The following is a 21,192-nucleotide window of genomic DNA, read 5'->3' as shown; positions in this document are numbered from 1 at the left end:
TCGGATCTTTGACAAAGGAGGGGTACTGGGGAAAAACCTTTTCAGGATCTGTGGTTTATTTGTAACTGCTGTAATAAATCTGAATCCGAAAACAATATAATCCATAAAAGAGACATCAATCTCTCGTGCAAAACAAGGATTGAAGAGAACCCCAAAAGAGCTAGGAAGGCATTAAGAGAAGTTAGCTAAACACTGAAATCAACTCAAAAGGGAATGGGATTGTTGTTTTTTCACCTGTGTCCTAAGTCATACTCACTGCTAATGGTTACTGCTTAATAGGAAATGACTTTACTAATGATACATCTAGATAATTTTCAGCTTCTGGATATTATTATCCAAAGAACTCTCCAATTTGATCATTTTATCAAAACTTTTAAGAATGCATAGCAGGTGGGTTCACCCTTCACATCACTACTTTATATACAGCTTGTCTATGTGCATGTAAACTTAGTCCTTACAACACAGCTTCATATACACCTACAAGATGATATGCACTTATGTAGCTGTGATATGAACTTACCTACAAAAGGTTTGTAATTAGTTGAGAAGTCAAAGCCCTTGGATTTGGTTTAAAATGTCTCTCTCCCTAGTTCCTTTCTTTTCTGTAAGATAAATCCTGCAGAAGAGTGGAAAGAATTGGAGTCCTCAACCAAAGAAGTTTTGGGGTTGTAATTGAGAGAGACAGAGGGAGTAGCAGTTCAACGGGATCAAACTACTGGAGTTGAAAACTTGTTGGTTTGGAGATTAAAGCTGGATGGAAGTGGTCACAATACAATTCCCATTATATTTTTATGAGCAGCGGGGAGACCTTAACGTGAACAGCAAGGACCTTGGATGCCCCAGGTAAACTCCTCCCCAGTATTCTGCTGACTTCAATCCAAGGGCCAAGAAAACTTGCTTTCATTTGTCTTAAGAAGGAAAGAGAAAAGTGGGAAGCAAGAAGGTTCAGACAGAAAGTGGAAGGAAGACAAAGGGGAAAGGTAAGGAGAAGGGAAGGAAAGGTTCCAAAAGAAGTTGGCAGACGAGAGAAAAGGGGGAGTAAGATAAAGAGAAAAGATAAAGGTGTGTGTGTGTGTGTGTGTGTGTGTGTGAGAATTAAGGGCTAGGAAGATGCAGTGATCTTTGTTTAACGAACCAAAGTCACACCCATCTTTCATTTTCATATCAATAGTCTACATCTTATCCGTTTCCTTTTCAAAGGCTGTCTGCGTTTCTAAAAGAAACTAGTCGCTACTCCTCCCTGCGCCCCACGCGTGGCCGCGCTATTCGGTTCACAGCCACTGAGACAAAACACAACTGGAATGGGAACATTTGCAGGACAACGACTGTGGGAACAATCCCGGCGACTAGTTGTCACCCGGGAGCCTAAATGGATTAATACTCAGAGATGGATTACGTTGGCTGTCACCAATATGCCTGAAGATTATAATCCAATTTATGCACATTACAGTCAGTATTAACTTTATCTGCTATTTTAAGGCTCCCAGTCGTCCCGCGCGTCCTCAGAGGTTAGTCCTCACGTTCTGATGCAACCCAGCAAGCTGTCAGGAGGGGAAGCCTCACGAAGAAAACAACTCCAAGCCGGGTCCCCAAGTGTCTGCACCAGGCATTCCCAGGTGTCTTTCCTTCACCTGGGCACCGCTTTGTGAAGCTTCGCAGCCCGGGATAACCAAAGCGGGAGGCATTCTCTAGGAAGGAAATAGTATTCTCGTTTCTAGTTCATCTCATTAAAAGGAGAAAAAAAAAAAAATTCGGTGGCGGTAGTAGAAGGGCGGGGAGTGAGGATGGTGGGCGGGTGCTTGTGAGTAGATAGGGAAGGGGGCCAGGGGATTGTAGCTGGTTGTAACAGTCTCAGCGATTGCTATTTTGATGCTTGTTTTTTTGAAGGGTGGCATTTCTCTCGCTTTCTCTTTAAATAAGTTTGTTTGGGTGTGAGTTCTTGCCTTTTCAGCACAAAAGCACTGAGAGAGATACGTGGTGGAAAGTAAAAGAAAGCCCACTCCCCCCTCCCCGAACGTGCTAACTAACGCCAAAGACTTGATTTAACACCCCTTCTCCGGCTGCTCTAGGCAGTGGCTACATTCCAGCAGTTTTAATCCGTTTTTTATTGTAGGCGAATGGAGTTTACACAGAGGCTGGGATGGCTCCCCAGCTGGCCGCTCTCCCCACTGCAGAGCCCCCTCCTTCCATTTCCTCCCCACCCCCGAGCAGGAACCTGTTACTTTAAGCAAGGCGTTCCAGTGTGGCGCTGCGGGCCGCCGGGGTTTCGGGAGGTGGCCGGTGATTGGCTCTTTCGAGCTCCCCCTGGCTCGCTCGCTCGGCCTCCCCGCGCGCTCCGCCCCGCCCGCGCCCCCTCCCTCCGCCCCTTGAGGCTCGGAGCCCGGGTGTCAGGCGCCACGGCGCATGCTCCGGAATCATCCTCTGGCCCTGGAGCTGCTGCTGCTGCTGCTGCTTTTGCTTTTGGGGCTGAGTTTAATAAGCGAGCGAGCAAGCGAGCGCGGGGGAAAAAGGCAGAGAATGACCGCCGTCTACCCTCCGTTCCTGGGCGCGCTCTCATTCATAGCAGCCTCTTCATGAATTACAGCTGAAGGGGGCGGGGGAGGGGGGTACCACACAACACCCCAGCAAACCTCCGGGCCCCCAGGCATGGCTAGCTCGGTAAGTACTTGCAAAAACAATAATAAAAGACCTCCCCCCCCGCCCCCCCCGCCTTCCCTTCTTCGCCCTGCGCCGCCGCAGCCCAGACAGCGCCAGCGCTCCGCGGTTCCAATTAGAGAAAGGTTGGTACGGCTTGCAGGGAGCTGCTGCCTCTCCCTCAGCCTCCGCTCTCCTCCTTCCCCCCTTCCCCCGGCGCGCGCGCGCGCGCACACACACACACACACAGACACACACTCACACACACACACACACACATTCGTCCCTCCACCCCCCCCGCGCCTCCCTCCCTCTTCGCCTCTTTGCAATCACAAGAAGCGCACTCACACACTCCCTCTCGCTCACACGCGCGCGCGCGCACGCACACACACACACACATACACACACACACACGGTGGAAGGAGGCGAATAATAACTCAGCCATATTTCAGCCGCCACCGCCGCCGCCGGGAGCTGCGGGCACAGTCCGGGGACGCGGCGGGCAGCCTCGGCGGCCGCACCTCCGTAAAGCACCGCGGCCGCTACGATGGTGCGTTCTCCGCGGCGCGCGTGTGTGAGCCGGAGTGTGCGGGCTGACAGCGGCGGGGCTGCACGCAACTTTGCCCCAGCGCCCGGCTGTGCGCAAGCCGAGGCTCGGCTGGTGTCTGCCCGCCGCCCTGCCATTCCGAATTTCATTTTTTGGGGGGAGGTAGGAGGTACTTTGGGGCCACTTTGGCTCTTGAAAGTGTGTTGCGGGGGCTCTGTTCGGCTGGCCTTGCCGATCTCGTGGGGCTTTTCGCTGAGGGGAGCCGGGTGCTTTAAGTTATGGATGCCTCGGCGTATTTTCTTGCGTGTGTGTGCGCGCGCGTGTGTGTTTGTGTGTGACGACGTCTCATTTTTGTTGTTCACGAACCCCGTGGTAAGAGCACGGGAGTTTGTGCCCATCAGCAGAGGCTGCCTGTAGTTTCCATTCCGCCTGGCACAGCGCTCCACACGCACGCACACACACACGTACACAAAGACTTCCTCGGCGTGTGCCTGTCGCCGCGGTACTTTCGGGGAGGGGGCCTCGCCAGACACCCGCCGTGCCCCAGGGTCCCAGCCACCTCCTCTCCCACGCCGGGAAACCACCCCGGCATTGCCTTCTAATTGTCTTCTAATTTGTTACCGATGCATTTGTTGTGGTGCTTGTCGTGGCTGTGTTCTCCCTCTCCCCGCGACCCCCTTCCCGACTGGGGGTAACATTCCGTTACAATCCCGGCGGGTGTGGATGAGGGGCCCAGGGCGCCTGGAGTCCCACCCGCGGGGCCGGGTGTGTTTGGGGGCGTGGGGGGTGCGTGCCCACGCGCGTGAAACGTGGATGCAGAAGGCACTGCCGTTTCCTTTTATGTGCGTTTCAAGAAGGAGGAAAAAAATGTCAGGCGCAATGTTCAGTAGCGAACGGTCGGTCGCCTTCCTGTTGTTCACCGCTGTCTCTCCTCCCCCTGCCCGCAGTGTGCCGTGCAGGTGAAGCTGGAGCTGGGGCACCGCGCCCAGGTGAGGAAAAAACCCACAGTGGAGGGCTTCACCCACGACTGGATGGTGTTCGTGCGCGGCCCGGAGCACAGTAACATACAGCACTTTGTGGAGAAAGTCGTCTTCCACTTACACGAAAGCTTTCCTAGGCCAAAAAGAGGTAGGGCTCGAATACAAAAGAGGCTTGATAAAAAATGTCTTTGCTCAGCGAGGAAACAATCGCTTGGCCCGGGCGGTCCTCCTGCCCCGCTCCCCGCCCCCCGCGCCGCGCTGCTCGCCGCGTAGCCTCGGGACTTGGGTGCGCGGCGCCGCGCTGGCCAGGTCCCGGCTCCCGCCCGCGCGCGCACGCGAGCCGGAGACTTTGGTTCGTGAAAGTCACCGCAGAGAAAGGACCGTCAGGTGTCGAGTGTTTATTCATCTCAAGCCAGTCCTCACCGATCCTCTGGGGTTAGCCACGGGTTCTGTGGGGAAGGCGCAATTAGTTGTTCGGTTTGGAGGTTTGAGGGGTGGGGCTGGAAGGAATAAATAGTTTGCGCTTTTTTTTTTTTTAAATAGAGAAATTGAGATTTACCTGTGTTGTTAAGCAAAGAACGCATTAGATGCAATTATTGTTAGGTCTTGAGAAGTCGACTTTCTTTAGGGTCTTCTCTGCCTTCCTCTCTCTCTGAGGCACTGGATGCCACTTGCCATAGACTTTTCTTTTGGGGGCTTGGCTACCGACACACCCTGCCCTAGTCAGGATTTTATTTAGTTGGGGGCTTATTTGCCTCCTTCTCCGTAGTGGCACTTGGCTGCTTTGACTTTGAGCTGCCTTCCTAAGTGTCTGCCAATGTGATCGGCAGGGAGAGGGTTCCTTCAAAGGTCTAAAGCTAAGTTTCAGAGAAATGATGTTGTGTTACCTATTTTTTTTTTTTCAGTTCTTCCCTACCTTGACTTACTTAGCTTTGGAATCCAGTTTGCATAATCTTGTTGAGCCTCTGCCGTCCCAAACATTTTCCATAAAGGGCAGGACAGTTTTAGAAAAGAGAAAAAAGGGTGTCATTTTAAAATAAAATTAAAGGGAGTTTGAGAAATCCTGGTTTCTATTCCCTTCAACCTCTGGAAAGCTACTGTCTGGTTGTTTTAGTTGGATTAGTAGAGGTAACAGTACAAATACAATAAGGTGCTTTGTTTGTGAGCAGGTTTATTTATCTAAGTCGACACAATGGTTAGTAGTTATCTTCCATTTGATCCGTAATCTTTATTGGCATCTAGAACTCCTGCAGTTTCTTAGAGTAACATCATAATAAATCCATTCTGCTTAGAGCTACGGGGAAATTATTGAATATTCAGGGCTGAATAAAGAAAGGAGAAATGCTGTGTGTCTTAGAGGTGGCAGTTTGTCTTGGTGCTTATTTTTGTTTCCAGTGCTCATGTAATGGAAAGGAGGATTGTATTTTTATGCCTTTACTGGTTTAGTTTTTAGTTCCTCTTGAAAACTTGAACAGTTGAATTTGATGGGCTTTGTTGGATGGTTAATAAATGCATCCAGCATCTAGAAGAGAGTTAGAAATATACATAGCTTACAGGAAATGATATTTAGTATTTATTAGCATTTTATATCAAAATATAGACAGAAACATATTATATTGCCTCAACCTGTCATGAGGATGAGCATTGTCAAGTTTCTGTCACTATAGGCGGTTGGATGTGATGCTTCATGGAATCTTTCTCTCTCTGTCTTGCCATGTGTCTGAAGAGCCATTGCAGAGCAGTTTAAACAAAAGAAACCACCTTCTAAGATTCTTAGTACACACTGTTACTGCTACTTGGCTGCTAGTCACTTCAAGGTGAAATACACTTAACAAAAAAAACCAATGTTTATTGTATTAAGAAAATTAACTCAGTTGGCAAAAGATGTAGCACTTAAGGTAACTTTGTTTAGGCACCTTGGCAATCAACAAATTGGCATTATGAATTAAAGATGATCAACCTCTTCTCTATTTTGCCACTGTTTCTCTGCTTCAGTAGGTGTGTGTGGTGATGTTTTCCTTTATTTCCTATACTTAATGATTTTTTTGTCCAGCCTGAGGGAATGGGAAGGTGCTGCCCATGTAGCCCACACCTGGGAGTTGTTGCTAGGCATGGTGAGCCCTTGATAACAGTGATATCTTCTCAGACCTCTAGTGAGGGATGTCTGTTGGTTGGACTCTACAATTTTTATTATCAACCGGGGAGTTTCTTTATACAGCTTATAAACCATTGTTTTAAAATATTTATTTTTGGATTTTTATTTGTATGTGTGGTTCCCATGATGTGACAAGTCCTGGGAAAAATGCCAGCTTACATGGCCCAGGAGAGACCTTGTCATACTGTAATTACACATGATTCAGATTGCAAGAGAAGGTTTCTCTGTTCATTGGGAGTAGTTAGTTGTAAGTTCAAGCAACACCAAACATCCCACTTAATCCTGGGACTTATTGTTTTAGCTTATAAAATCTTTCAAAATGATGAGGATAAATGTTGAATAAGAATGCCAGGTACTTCTAGTGCCTTTTAAGGTGTTATGCTTTGCTATATTGTAGGTAATAAGTGATAATATATAATTTCACCCATTGGAAATGGGAGAAATGGCAAATGTCCATTTGAGAAAAATCTGAGTATGAACTATTTGAAAGAAGTGCTCATACTTTAAATTAAACTACAAATGGCTATTAACAGTGACAAGTTAAATCGCTTTCACTAGATACAGTAGCTGATAAACAGACATGAACCTTAGAGCTGAGCATGAACTGCTCAGCTATGAAGATGGATGAGTCCTTAGTTTTGTAAATCTTTGGTTTAGAAAAGCAAATTGATTTTCAGGTTGGTTTCCTTATGAGAATTTGTAGAGGAAGACATTACAGTATTTTCAACTTGTTGCCGAATGAGAGATATACCATTTCAGAACTGAGCTAATTGGATTTGAATTAATGAGGTTTTACTCTGTCACAAAGATGTGTGGGAGACCTTCAATGCAAAACTACTGGTATAAGGTCCTAGAGAAAGAGATTTTTGATGAAATAATGAAGCCTGGAATATCTATTAGCCAATACAGAATAGCCAGGTCAGTGTGTGATGCAGTGTTAAACTATCTACTTGCAAGAAAAGACTATATCATATTTATTAGTATCAAAGATTTATTCTAGTCTGATATGACTGAAATGGATGGTCACATTCAAAACATTTCATTTAAAATATTAATGTTTTCATTTTCAGTATGATGTGAATTTCAGTGAACTTTCTTTCCAATTACAGCCATCCTTACTATTGCAATCTGTTCCATTGACATTTATGATATGAAATCTGTTGTTTATTATTTTATGTAAGCTAATTTGGCCACTGGTATGATTTGATAGCTTTTTATTTGCAGCTTTTAGTCCTTTGGGCAGATAAAGCATAATAAATCTACTCTTTCAACTTTCCTTGGATTTAAGTATGTGAGTCTAGCTTTATTGCATAGTTCTGACCTGTGTTTTGAAATAATTTGAATAACTTTTTGTTAAGGTGCCTAATATTTGAGGACTTACTAATTGCAGATTTTGCATGTGCCTGATACATTTAAAAAGTATAAGAAAAAAATGAAGATGAGACTAGTGTGATTTGTGTGGGGTCCTGATTGGAATTAAGATGACCAGTGAGAAAGGTTTTAGTACTTGTCATTTTGAAGTAACAAAAAGTATAATTTTCTAAGGTACTTAAAAGCTGAATTGGTGGAAATCTCATATGCTGTCGGTAAGAATGTAATTTGTGCATGGACATTTTGGAGGGCACCTGGCAAAATCTGTTAAGATTTGTAATGTTTATACCCTTTAACCCAAAAAATTTACTTCTAGGAATTTTCTGACAGATTTGACTTCACAAGTACACAAAGATACAGCATATTTCTTGTGTCTACTTTGTAATAGCAAAACTTTGGAAGCAAGCCATATAGGGACCTCAATTGAGCGCAATAAATGATGATAATCTATAAAAAGTGATAAGTGTATAGGTGCTGGAAAATCTTAAAGAGGTATTAAGTAAAATAAGGCAATTTGCTAAATCTATGAGATCCCATTTAAGAACTGTGCCACACAGATAAAAAGTAAATATATGTATGCATATGTGTATAAATAAATTTGGATATGTGGACACCAAACTCTTACCAGTAGTTTTTTTCACTGGGTGCTTGTGCTGTTGATCAGGATGGGATTTTATTTTTGTAGTGTTTGATTTGGGAAAAAGTTAAATCCACATATTTAAAACATCACAGTGAGTACACATTATGTAAGATGGAAAGAAAGAATATAGCACCAATATAGAATATTGTGTTTTAAACAGATATTAGCATGTAACTATGTTAAGAGTGATCTTTATTTTGGGTAGATATTGTTGCTTAATAGTTAAGAGGAATTACAGTCAGGAATTAGACTTGTATTCCAACACTGGTTTAAGAGATTCCTTGGGTGATCTTGGCAGCTTATTTCTTTCTCTGTTTTCTTGTTTGTGTTATGGGAATAATGATGGAACTAAAATTTCATAAATGGAAGAATAAGTACAAATCATTTATTCTTAAACTCATTGAACTTCAGACCTTTTTATAAGTTAAGGACTTCAAAGGGCTTTTCTGTGAAAACTGGATCTATTCGTTTTAAGGTATTAAAATTTCAAACTGAGACTTTTTAAAACAAATTACAAGTTGTTTAAAGATAAAAATAATCAACCCCATTACCTGTTAACATAAATCTAATTTTAATGAAAAATAAATATTTTCTAAAACAACAACAACAACAACAAAATCAGTGAGAAGAGTGGCATTTATTTATTTAAAACAATCTCTTTAATGTCTAGTTTAATAAAAGATAAGTGAATCCTCATATCTGTTTCTATATTCAGCCAGTGTGTTATCATATATGGTGTACCCTCTGGAAAACACTATATGAGTGACAGAATTAGAATGAAAAAGGAACATCTTAGGGTTATCATGAAAATAGTTTTAACTTGGCTAATCACCTGAACAGGTCTCAGTGACACCAAAGTCCCCAGATCACACTCTGAGAACAGCTGATATAAAATATTCAGCATGCAGTCTGACATAGGTAGATTGCCCAATATGTGCATGAAAGCTGACTCTTTTTTAAGCATTATTGTTGCTAATGAAAACATGCTTTTAGGTATTTGCCTAATTACATTCCAGTGGAACAATTATCTAACAATTTTTTTCAGAAAAGGATAATCTAAATTTGAATTTTACTGAATATATTTTATAATTAATGTCACTGCCCATATTATCTTTATTATGCAGAGGTCTTTTACATCCATTATTTTAGGTGACCCTCTTTAAAACTACCTCTCTGATCTAGGCAGGGCAGGGTTATCAATTGGTTTGATAATTTCACCTTAAAGAATCTTCTTTCTTTTGTTTTAAACCATTTCCTTCCAATGGATCTTCTGCAAACTAACCTTGACCCTTTTTCTCTTTTTCTGGTCATATTACAGAAGATCCTCTCTACTTAATATAGTTTTTACATTTCTAAGATGTAGAACTTTAAAAAACAAAAAGAACTTTTAGTGGTTTGAGTCTTCAAAAGAAATATCTTAGAAGTTGGGAATTTACACAGCACCACGGTACAGTGTAGCCTTTACGAAGAACTCATATATTCATTGTTTTACATGCAAATGAAAATCAGATTTTTTCTAGTATATGTATGTGTTGTAGAGCAATTAAGCCATAGAACTACAGAGAAAAAATTACTTAAAATTTTCATAGATAACCAGAATTAATATTTTTATAGATATCTAGCTATCCATCCATCCTTATGTGCACATAAATATTAACTATTAATTAACATGAATTCACTTAACAGCTGTTTTTTGGAGCTCCTACAATGTGCCTAGCAAATTTCGTGGTGCTGGGGATAAAATACATTACTAGCCTCTTGGAATATCTTCTTACATTGCTGAGTATCATAGTATTATGCTGAATATAAGTTTATTATACTTACATTTTTACCTTTAGATTTCCCCCAGTTTTAATTTGTTATGAATAATGCTGTAATGAACATCCTTGACATTCGACTTTATTATTTTTTTCCAGTAATTTTCCTTGTGTTAACTTTCCACAAGGGAGGTAGTTGAGTCAAAATGTACAGGTTTTAAATTTTTGTTATGTATTACCACACTTTCCAAAAGGTATAAATTTCCCAGTTTATACTTACCCAGGTGTTAGAGGACAGCTCATTTTCCCACAGGGCTGCCAATACTGGAAATTGACAATTAAAAAAAAACAAAAAAAAAAAAAAACAAAAAACCTCTTTTGCCAGTCCTTTGCATGGAAAAAAAAAACAAAAAACCAAAAACCCTCATTTTAATTTGCATGTATTTAAACACTAGTGCTGTGTTATCTTTTCATAGTACTTATTTATTATTGCTCTTTTGTAATATGCCTGTTGTGTAGTATGCCCTTTGTAGTTCACGGCTGTTTTTTTAATTTCTCAAAAAAAGTGTGGAAAATACAAAAAAATAATATAACAAATGTTCAAATCCACACTACCAAGAATGAACAAGTGTTTGTATTTTATCATATTTGATTCTTGTTTTGATTATAGAGAATTAGGTATTATAGATATAGCTAAAGTTTTTAAATACTTTCCAACCTTGTTTTCAACTCTTTAGCCTTTCTTCCATTCTGTTTCTCTACATTTGTGCATTTATATTGCTTACAAATAATATTGTATCTTAAAAATCAACACAAAGGGTATCTCACTGAGTGAATTGTTTCTTTGAATTGACAGTTAAGTTATATATCATAAAAATTCATCTTTTAAAGTGTTGTAATCCAGTGGTTTTTAATATGTTCATAAGGTTGTGCCACCATTAACAGTATTTAACACCAGAACATTTTCACGAGTAAATAATTTTGCATCTTGATTTTTTTCCCTACTCAATGTTTTTGAACTTAGCTTCGTTTTTTTCTATAGAGATAATTCATTCCCTTTAATGTTTTCTTAAGCAATATATTCTGTACTTTTCTCTTCCTTTGTTGAGAAATATGTAGGTCATTTTCTGTTCTGGGCAGTGAGTATCCTTGTACAGTTACCTTGCGCAAATGAACAAGAGTTTGGACATAGGCCTAGAATTTGAGTTGTTGGATTGTAGACATGTGCATTTTCATTTGTACTAGACACTGTCAGATTGTTCTACAAAGTAGCTCTGTCAGTTTATACTCAGAGAATGAGTACATCTTCCTCTGCATCTTTGCCAACATAGACTATTTTAATATTTCTTATTTTTGATATTAAGTTGAAATATAGTAACTTTGTTTTTATTTGCAGTCCTCTGGCTCCTAGTGGGAAGCATTTTAAGCTTTTTTTAAAAAAACATTTTTTATGTATTATTTTCTAGTTGTAGATGAACACACAGTATCTTTATTTTTATGTGGTGCTCAGGATTGAACTCAGTGCCTCATGCATGCGAGGCAAGTGCTTTATCACTAGCTACAGCGTCAGCCCCACATTTTAAGCTTTTTTAAAAAAGTAGGTCTACTGATTGTTTAGGCTTCCTCTTTACTGAATTCTTATATCCTTTTTCTTTATTAAAAAAACTATTGGGATGCTCATTTTTTTCATTTCGATAAGATTTTAATTATGTTGAAAAACGTTTTTTCTTACAGTAATTTAGGGTATCTTTTTGCCATATGAAAGTTTTCAATTTTGACAGATTGATCTGTTCTGTTTTGTTTTTCTCTTCGGTTTTAAGGTTTGGTTTAGGAACTTAGTTTGTGGGCATGGTAATTTGCTGAACCAACAGGCTTCATATTTGCAGGACACAGTGGAATAATGGGGAAGATGTAAATAAGACAGAGAAGAGCTCCCTGCCTTCAGTGTGCTTGTTTCTTTAGAGCTGGAAGGGACATTTGAGATTCTTCACTTTTGTTTAATCTCCTATTTTACTTTTCACCAGAAACTTAGAAATGTGGAGTGATCTTGCATGTAGACACAATGAGTCACACAAGTGTGCCTGTGCAAAGATAACTAGTAATAAATGGTGGTCAGTGTTTACTTTTAAAACATTGAGTAACTATTCACTTATATTAACAGACAAATGTTCAGTAATAATGACATTTGTCTACATAATCTAGGATTTAATTAAGTAGTGGTATCCATGGTAGATGCTTTTTAATGGGAAAAGTTCTGTAGTTACTTTCAGGCAAAATCAAATTTATTTTATGGATTAATTTAAGATTTTTCTTTGAGATTATGCTAAATGGTAGTTATTTCCTGATATTCTGCCCCTGACCATGGCAGGACTGCAATTACATGAAGGATATGGAGCCTAGTTTTAATGTTGCTTTACTTAATTCTTTCAATTTAAGTGTGATAATGTTTGCAGTGGTTGAGGCCTGAAGAAGGCTATTATTGAATTTTTAAAAAGATAAGACTAGCATTGGTGTGTGATTTAGTCGGTTTGAAGCAGTTAATAATTAACTTTTGGGTAAAACCAGTGCACCATCATTATTTTTTATTAAAGAAAATTATGGCTTACCTTTGCTTCTTATTCTGAGGTCAATTTATTTCAAGTTCATTAGTGATTATAAAGATGATTAGTTGAATTTAATTATAGTTTACTACCCATACTTGAAGATTGATATAATATCAGAGCTGAATAAATTTTTTCTATTTTAAAATATTTAATTTTATAAAAACTAGACTGTTTTGTTTTCAGTAGAATCCATAACTTACTTTCATGTTACTACCAGATTAATGTTTTGGGCATATGTATTGATTTTGAAAGCCAAGTATATGTTTTAACAGTTTCCTAAGATGTTAATAATAATACCAATGGCTTAGTAGGGAGATTACTTGCTTTTCAATATTTCTAGGTAAAATTTAGTGTGCATTAATATCTTATAATTTTTGCAAATATTTGTCCTACCTCCTCTCTCCAAAGATGGTATTTTGGGAAGAGACTACTGCCTGATTATTCCAGGTGTCTATTCACTTTGATAATCATTTAAAACACATTGGATATTAAAAGATCAAGGTTCATTGTAGACTTTGTGTCATTAATACCTTCACTAATATTTCATGAGTATGTATTGCTGAATAATGAAAGCTTACTTAGTATTGAGAAAACATTCTATTTTACAAAATTTTTCCCTCCTTTGATTTCTTTTCCCATTTCTGTATTATATCCAGCTATCTTATAGTGATTCAGTGAAAAATGGAGAGCTTGGGTTGTTGGAATTTGTTCCTTTTAGTGGGATAGTTTATGTTGACATAGCTCAAGATTGTCATATACTTGTTGTATAACTTTTCCTATGTATGCACTGAAATAGTATGTTGAGGGCAGGAAGCTGTTTTCCTAGCAGGGAGCAGCATGTGTTACATGCTTTGATCAATCCTGCACTTCCTTCTGCCCTGGATATATCTATTGTTTCTCTTAAGGTGCATTCAAATTATGTGCATAGAGGAAATATACCCTCTGTGTATATCCTAATACCTTTATCAGTATAGTATCTAGACCACGGGAAGTTTTTGGCAACAGTATAATAAAGGCAGATATTACAAGCCAGAGAAAGGGTTTTAGAATTCATGACTTTAGTTTCCACACCCCCCTCAACTTGTTAATTATTACTCATTGTTCTGAAACTCATTTCTTCTGTACTTCTAAGAACTGACTTTGTGTAAACAGAATCACAACTTGAATTTAACAGGAGACATAATGTCTGTTGAGTATCACATTTTTCTGGGGTGTTCTCTAGCTTTTATAATAAACAAAAGTGAAGTTTCCTCTTATTCTGTTTAACCTCCTCCCCTATTCTTTCTTCAACCTCAGATACTGTTCAGAAATCTAGATACTAATTTGAAGGATTTGTCCATCTCAATCATTTTTTTTTTTTAACGATCTAATCCATGAAATACTAGTTTTTTAGCTTTGAAAATAAGTCAGATGCATTTCAGTAATTGGTAAGAATAGTATTTAGCAATGTAGCAGGAAGGCCCTGGCCTGGAAGGGGGAAAGGATGTGTTTGGGCTGAAATGATATTTTTCTTTAATTTTTAAAAGGGTCACATTCTGTATTTTTGATTGATCTAATTTTTTATAACAATAAAATAATCACTACCATTTATTAAATATCACTCTGTATTGATCATCATGTTAGGCAGTAGACATGTGGTATTTGATTGAATTTCTCACTTTGTCTAAGTATAATAGTTTGGATGTTTCCTTTTTTCCATTTTATTTTACTTTATGCAGTGCTGGGGATTCTTCCCAGGCCTTGCACATGCTAGGCAAGCACTCTACTGCTGAGCTACTTCCCCAGCCTTGAGAATGATTTGTTAAAACAAAATATGATTTGTGAAACTTACTATATTAAAATATTATGATGAATGAAAAGTGAAATGTAATGAGAAGTTTTCCAAATAGATAATTTTTTATGAAAAGTTAATATCTGATCATGTTGGTGCCATTTATAGGTTGAAGCACAAGAACTTAAGAGACCCTGTATGTATTTGAAGTTTATTGCTCATTTCTCCATTAGTTTTTCATGTTGATTGATGTGTGTTTTTTTAATTTTTTATTTTATGTATTCTAAGCCAGACCTTGAAATTTTGTCACTTAATTTACTTTTCCAAAATATCACTTACCAGTTAACTTCTTGTGTTTCTATTGCTCTTAAGACTAGTAATTGAGGACTTGGATCTATATCATCATGTAAACAGGTTAGAAGAAAATATGTCAAATCTTTGATCATTCAAAATACTTACTTGTAGGGTTTTCTATTTAATGATGCAAGTGGAATTGTAAAATTCTCTTAATTGAATTGCTTAGTTGAAGTTGTTGTGAAAAGCAAGTACCATTCCATTCTTTAGTTGCAACATGTTGTGTAACTTTTAGGTCAAATACAAAACAAAACGTTCTGATTATTCCAACTTGATAAAGGCAGTTGTTGAATGGCTGAGTAGAACCAAGGATTTAATTTACACAAAGATATACAAACACATTTTAAATAAAGCAGCATAATGATAACTTTCTTATTTTGTAAAAGCTACACAATAGCCCATAGTTAATGTTGTTTCTGTGGGGGCTCTGTTTTGGGTTTATTATCATCATAATTTCAGCCATTGCTAGTTCATGTTCTGTATATCAGAATGGCCAGAATTGTGCATCCTCACACATATTTTGAGAATCCTGTAACAAGATAAAAAAATACAATGTGAAAAGATGGGAAGATAATACTATAGCAAAGCAAAAAAAAATTTTTTTTTTGTTGGGAAGGACTGGGGTGGTGCTGGGGATTGAATTGGGGGAGTGGGGGGGGAGTGGGGGGGGAGTGGGGGGGTGGGGTTGCACTTGCTAGGCAGTTGCTCTACCTCTGAACTATATCCCCAACCCCAGCAAGATGTTAAGATAAGTGCTCTCGGAGAGGTGGCACATTAGGAACTTCTTACTATCAGTAAATTTTGTTGTTTTCCCAGCTTTTTTGATGACCCATATTACTTATGTGAAAATAAAACCAATATTTAAATTTATATATGGACATACTTACAGGAAGCTTTTCAGTTTTTCTAAAAGTATTGTTATCTGGAACATGAGATTATCTTTCCTAAGGAACGTTTTCACATTCTGTTTTTTGAAATTTTGCCATCTTGTCAGTTTGAATCTTTTTTAAAAATATTTCTATGAATATATGCACAGATGTTTCATACATTGATTGTAAGCTTTAAAGAGAAATGTGTAGACTGTATTCTTACTGTAACAATTCATGTCGAATGAAAGTTGTAAAAGTAATGAGATTAACCTAATTTACAAATATATTTGTTATTCATATAAGATATTCTTTACAACAGAGATGCAGCCACATTTAATATTTCAGCACAGTACAGTCATCCCATGGAATTTGTAGGAGATTGGTTCTGGGACCTCTTCAGATACCAGTTCCTTATCTAAACTGGTGTAGTATTTGCCTATACACTATACATATCCTCTCATGTATTCTAAATCATCTCTAGATTCCTTATAATTTCTAATACAATGTAAGTGATATGTAAATATTTGTTTATACTGTATTGGTTAAGGAAGAAAGACAAGAAATTGTACATTTTAACTAGACACATATCTCCACTCCCCTCCCCCAAATACTTTCTGCTTGTGCTTGGTTGAATCTGCAAATGATGAATCTGTAGTACTTCAGACTGACTGTATATGCATTTTTGGATTTCATAGGAATGTCTTGAAAAATTTTGACCATTTTTTCCTATGGCAATTTGTTGAGTATAACTTTGGTAATTAACATGTTATATTGATGTAAGAAAATTTCCAGAGCCTGTTTGACTTTAAAAATTGACTACAAATGAAAGGACTCTGATCATGTTGTTTAGATACATAGTGATGGTATTTGGAAGAATTAGAACCTATAATTGAATAAAAGAAGACCCATTTCCAATTTGTAGGTCTTTGTATATAATTTGAAGTCAACCATGAAATTATAAGAAATAAAAGTACCAAAACAAGGCAGAAATAATACATTCAGAGCAGGGAAAGATGTAGTTTCCGTTTGGATGGAGAATTGACATGAAATTGCATAAAAACTATTTTAGTACTAAGATGTCTTTAATAAGATTTCATATATAAACTACAAAAATAGCTACCAAGTTTTTAAAAATGAAAATTAAAATATAATTTCATGTTTTATATGCAATGCAGACAGATTGATATGAATAAAATTTAAACACAACTAAAATAAATGATTTCTGCAAAATGAGGGGGTTAATTTTAGTTGTCCTCAAAGGTCTCTCTGCAATCTAAAATTTATTTAAGTCTATAATTTTATGATCTACAAAAAAATGCCTTTGCCTTTTTGTCATTAAAAATGTGTCCTGTTTACTAATACATAGCAGAGCAAAAAATAAGAATGTTTTCCCCTTAGTATTAGATGATTTTATATAATTATAGTTAGAATAACTCCACCTTCTTGTGTTTTTGGCTTATTAAAATTGATGTTTATGATGTGATTGTTTCTTTTTACTTGAATTAAGTTTCCTCTTCAGGTTTTATTTGTCATTTGGAATAACGTTATTTTCCATAGACTTAATTTAGTTCTCCTGGTAAATTTTTACTTAACTGTTATTTGCTTGTTTTGAGAGAATTCTAAGTGGAATTCAAAGTGACCCAAATCCCTTTCTTCAGGATTCAGGTATGTTTTAGAATGAGGAAAATATATTCTTGGTTCTGTGACTGTAGCTTTTAATATTCATTATCTGTATTATTATTATTAAATTGATTTATGTGGATGCCTTAATTGATATATAGGAAATAAAATAATTTTTTTTTTTTTAAAAACAAACTAATTGTTTTAAAGTTCAGTTCTAACTGAATGCCCATGGGGCCACATTGAAGTCCTGAAGACATGAAAAATTCATAGACAGGGTTAGGATATTGTAGATTGCTAGAGATTCCAAATTTGTTACTAAATAAATATACTTGTAAAATTTTGTTATAGGATGGACGAAGCTATGATATTCCAAAATAGTGTGTTAATAGCCTTTATTTGGAGCAGATAGAGTAGGAGCATATTTTTCAATGAAAGGGGAACCAAAGGACAAGGTGTTCTCTACTTGTGGGCTTCTAAAGACCTCAGAGTTTTCTTTATATTATTGTAGAAAGACGTTATTTTTGCTTTGGTGTGCTTAAAACTAAAGGGCAAATGATCCAAAAGAATAATCTTGAAATTCAATAGCAAGAAAACTACTTGACATTGTGGGCTGGAGGCCAGCAAACGTGGGGCTTTCATTGAATGCGTGGGAAATGGGGCAGGCCTGGAATTTAAAGAGACAGAGTGCAGTACCCTAGAAAAGAAAAGCCCTCCTGTAAGATTTGCTTACTTGGAGGAAAAAAAAAAAGTAGACTTAAAGTTTTCTCTAAAGGATCTTTATTGGATCAACTATTTAAGGCATTGAAAGACACTGAGTGAATTTTTCCTAACTCCACCTCCCACCCTACCTAGCCATCTTCTCTTGTCTGAAATTGGTGCGAGTAAAATTGTTTATAACAGAAGAGAAGCAGCTTTTCAAATAAAAGTACTTTGTAGCCTGTTCAAATGGAGTATAATGTAATTCTCTCTGAAATTGAGCACTTATTACTTTGTTTATGTAGCTGTTTAAAAAGTGGGGGTGGGATGAGAAGTGGGGGGTACTACAGGAACCTCTGCTTTAGAAATTTGTTTTTTTTCTGCTTGAGTTTTCCTCCCCCATCCACTCATGAATCCCCTCTTCCCCCTCCCCCACCTCCCACAATCCCTCAATAAAATAGTATTTAAAAGACTTGAATAACCAGTCCAATGTACCAGCTTCTTGCTTGAGGCAGTAATGTTGTACTATTTTCAATGGGTGGTCTTGAATCTCCATGGGAGATTTTACAGGCAATGGCTCCAAGATCCTCCTAAGTGTATTATATTGAACATAACTAGTTAAATTGCCAAGCTGTAGAGAATATACAGATAGTTTCACGTTATTGAATTCCCATCATTAATTACTAGCAAACTGATTTATTTAATTGTTTGAAGAATTTTTGGTTTAAGTTCCTAAAAGTGAAGCATATAAAGCAAGTACTTGGATTTGCTTTTTGAAACAAGTAAGCCATTCATAAATATGTCAGTTCAGGAATATCCATTTGTGTGTGTATTTTAATTCATAGCTTTAAAATAATTTTTGTTCCTTTAGGAAACCAGCACATGGTAGTCATTTTCAAATGTTAAATAGTGGAAGTCACATTTCTACTACTTGAGATAGTGTAAAAAGGTGGAATCTACTTAGAATTTGAAAGTGTATCTGTACTTACAATTGGCATCTCTCACCTGGTGTGTAGAATAAATGTGTACTGGCCTGATATTTAACTAAAATTGCTCTGGCTCAAACCTTCATGCAAGTAAATAGAATTGGGATTATAAATACTGGATTAAATTTGGCTTTTAGAAAACAAATTGCTCTTTAGTGACTAGAACAATGTATTTACATGTACGCTATAAATATTGAAATTGGTAATGTTGAAGTCATGCCCAGTCCCACAGAAATTTGTTTACCATTATTTTGGAGCCTCTTTCTAATATGAATCTATAGTTTGCAACCATGGTGATAATTTTGTTGGGTCATTGATTTGATTGCTTTCTTATTCAGATATTTTAAAAACTTGATTTATGAAGAATGTTGGATTTCTTTTTAAAATAAGTATCTATTAGTCCTGATTAGTTAGATGTCTGAAATACCCATTTTCCACAAGCTAAGTGGAAAATAATTCAGGTATAAATATGTCAGATGCTTTGATAATGACTCGATAATGATATATAATGAGAAAGCTTTTTTTTTTGTTTGTTTCTTTTTAACAATGTAAGAAGTTTTTAGTAGAAAATTGTAATCCTTGAATAACTGAGAACTGAGTTTCTTTTATAAGAATCATTGTTTTAAGTCATATATAATGTATGAATTCTACAGTTTTCTGCACAGATAGAATCAAAGATCTGTAGCTCAACAGTTTATAGCAATGACTGAAGGTTTGCCTTTTCTTTTTTAGCTCAGTGCTGTTGTTCTTAAATAGTTAAAAACTTTTCCAGTAGTTTTTATAAGTGGAGTTTAAGAAGTGATAGCTAACTGAAATTTATCTGTGTAGCCAATATTTAAAAGTTAAGATTGTGTATACACAAAAAAGACATAGCTCTTATGGCTATACATGTGAATAAGTTAGAGTTTGGTAAAAATTAGCTTGTCCAGTAAGCTGACTGGCTGAGGGATGATTTTGTTTTCATTATCCATTCTCTTGGCTGAAAATGAAATAGCAACGATCTGGTTACTAAAGCTCAGTGCTGCCTTGGATCACTTCCTTGAGCTTTTGCTGTGATTGTTAAAGGCAGAGTTAGACAGCTGCTGTAGATTTTGCCAGTGGCCTCACAAAAGAAATTGTTTAACCCTGTTAGTTTCAGACACTGTCATTTCTACTTTGTACATATACTTGCTGTGTTAGATATGAATGATATGTTTGCTGTGTTAGATACCAATCTCTATGGCTAGGATTTGAACTTCAGGTTTACAGGAATGTAGGGTAGCAGAAAATGAGTGATTTTAGCACTCCACTATAGTCTGTTTTCATGACTTGGAATATGACAAATCTCTACATTTTTTGCTAATATTCACACAGATTAAAAAACTTTGGAGTTAGACTTGCTCTGTATCTGAAGAATTACGGGAGTTGTGAAAGTTGAATTTGACTTATAATCCTAGAGTATTGGATATTTATATGTCCTTTTCTTTTCTTTTTCTTTTTTTTTTTTAGGCTTAAAGTTTAGAGGAAGAGGAAGTACTAAGTCATTGACTTTAAACTCTGGTTTTGGGTTAAGTGTAGAATTAGAGCAATGCCATCTACTGAAACTGCTGTCATAATGTTAAAAATCCTTACAAAATCCCAACAGTGTTGAGTCCTTTTGTATCATGTATGCATTATTGCTGTAGGTTTCAAGGGCAGGGAAATACTTTTATTGTTAAGGATGGAGAAGGCAAGATTTTGAAACCTACCGCTATGTGATTAAATCAGTATGTTTGCCCTGAGGCTTCAGCCATTGCATCTGAATTCATAGTCTGAAAGTTTGGATTCCTTCTCTGTTTGAAAATAATACTTCTTAAAAATTTTAAGACTGCCTTTGCCCACTCACATGAAAACTATTGAAGCAAATTATCAGAGTTAAGATTTTCATGTAATCAAGACTCTGAAGATACATTTCAGTACTTTAAAGGGAAAGTTCACAGCCATTTTACATAAAATTTTACTGGGCTTTTCATTAATCTGAAATAACTGGTCCATAAGTACTTTATCAGTGAAAACTGCTCAGCATGTAAAACGAGGAGGAGAAGAGCACAAAGGCTTCCTGCAAATTAAGGGCACAATGAGTACTAACGGACTTTCCAGCCATCTCCAGCTGTGAGATTATTATAGTTTTTGCAAACCCTTTTCTCTCAAAACTAAATCAAGAATGGTGGAGTCCTGATAAAAAGAA

At 37.4% G+C, this 21,192-nt stretch overlaps 1 protein-coding gene across 3 annotated transcripts in view; it reads left to right on the top strand.

Moving 5' to 3' along the window:
• Positions 1-2,411: 2,411 nt before the first annotated feature.
• Positions 2,412-21,192, top strand: part of Mllt3 (MLLT3 super elongation complex subunit) — a 270,688-nt gene continuing 251,907 nt past the window's right edge. Inside the window, exons 1-2 of one of the 3 annotated variants that reach the window (XM_046467367.2) lie at positions 2,412-2,658; positions 4,129-4,309. In XM_046467367.2, coding sequence (XP_046323323.1) covers positions 2,647-2,658; positions 4,129-4,309 — 193 coding nt within the window. In that variant the 5' untranslated portion in view covers positions 2,412-2,646. The other 2 variants (XM_046467368.2, XM_058586380.1) reach the window with 2 other exon arrangements.

Source organism: Marmota monax, unplaced genomic scaffold, assembly GCF_021218885.2.
Source record: "Marmota monax isolate L192 unplaced genomic scaffold, Marmota_monax_Labrador192_F-V1.1 WCK01_AAM20220418_F8-fsc00033, whole genome shotgun sequence".
Lineage (NCBI taxonomy): Eukaryota > Metazoa > Chordata > Mammalia > Rodentia > Sciuridae > Marmota > Marmota monax.
This window is presented reverse-complemented; position numbering and strand designations above follow the sequence as displayed.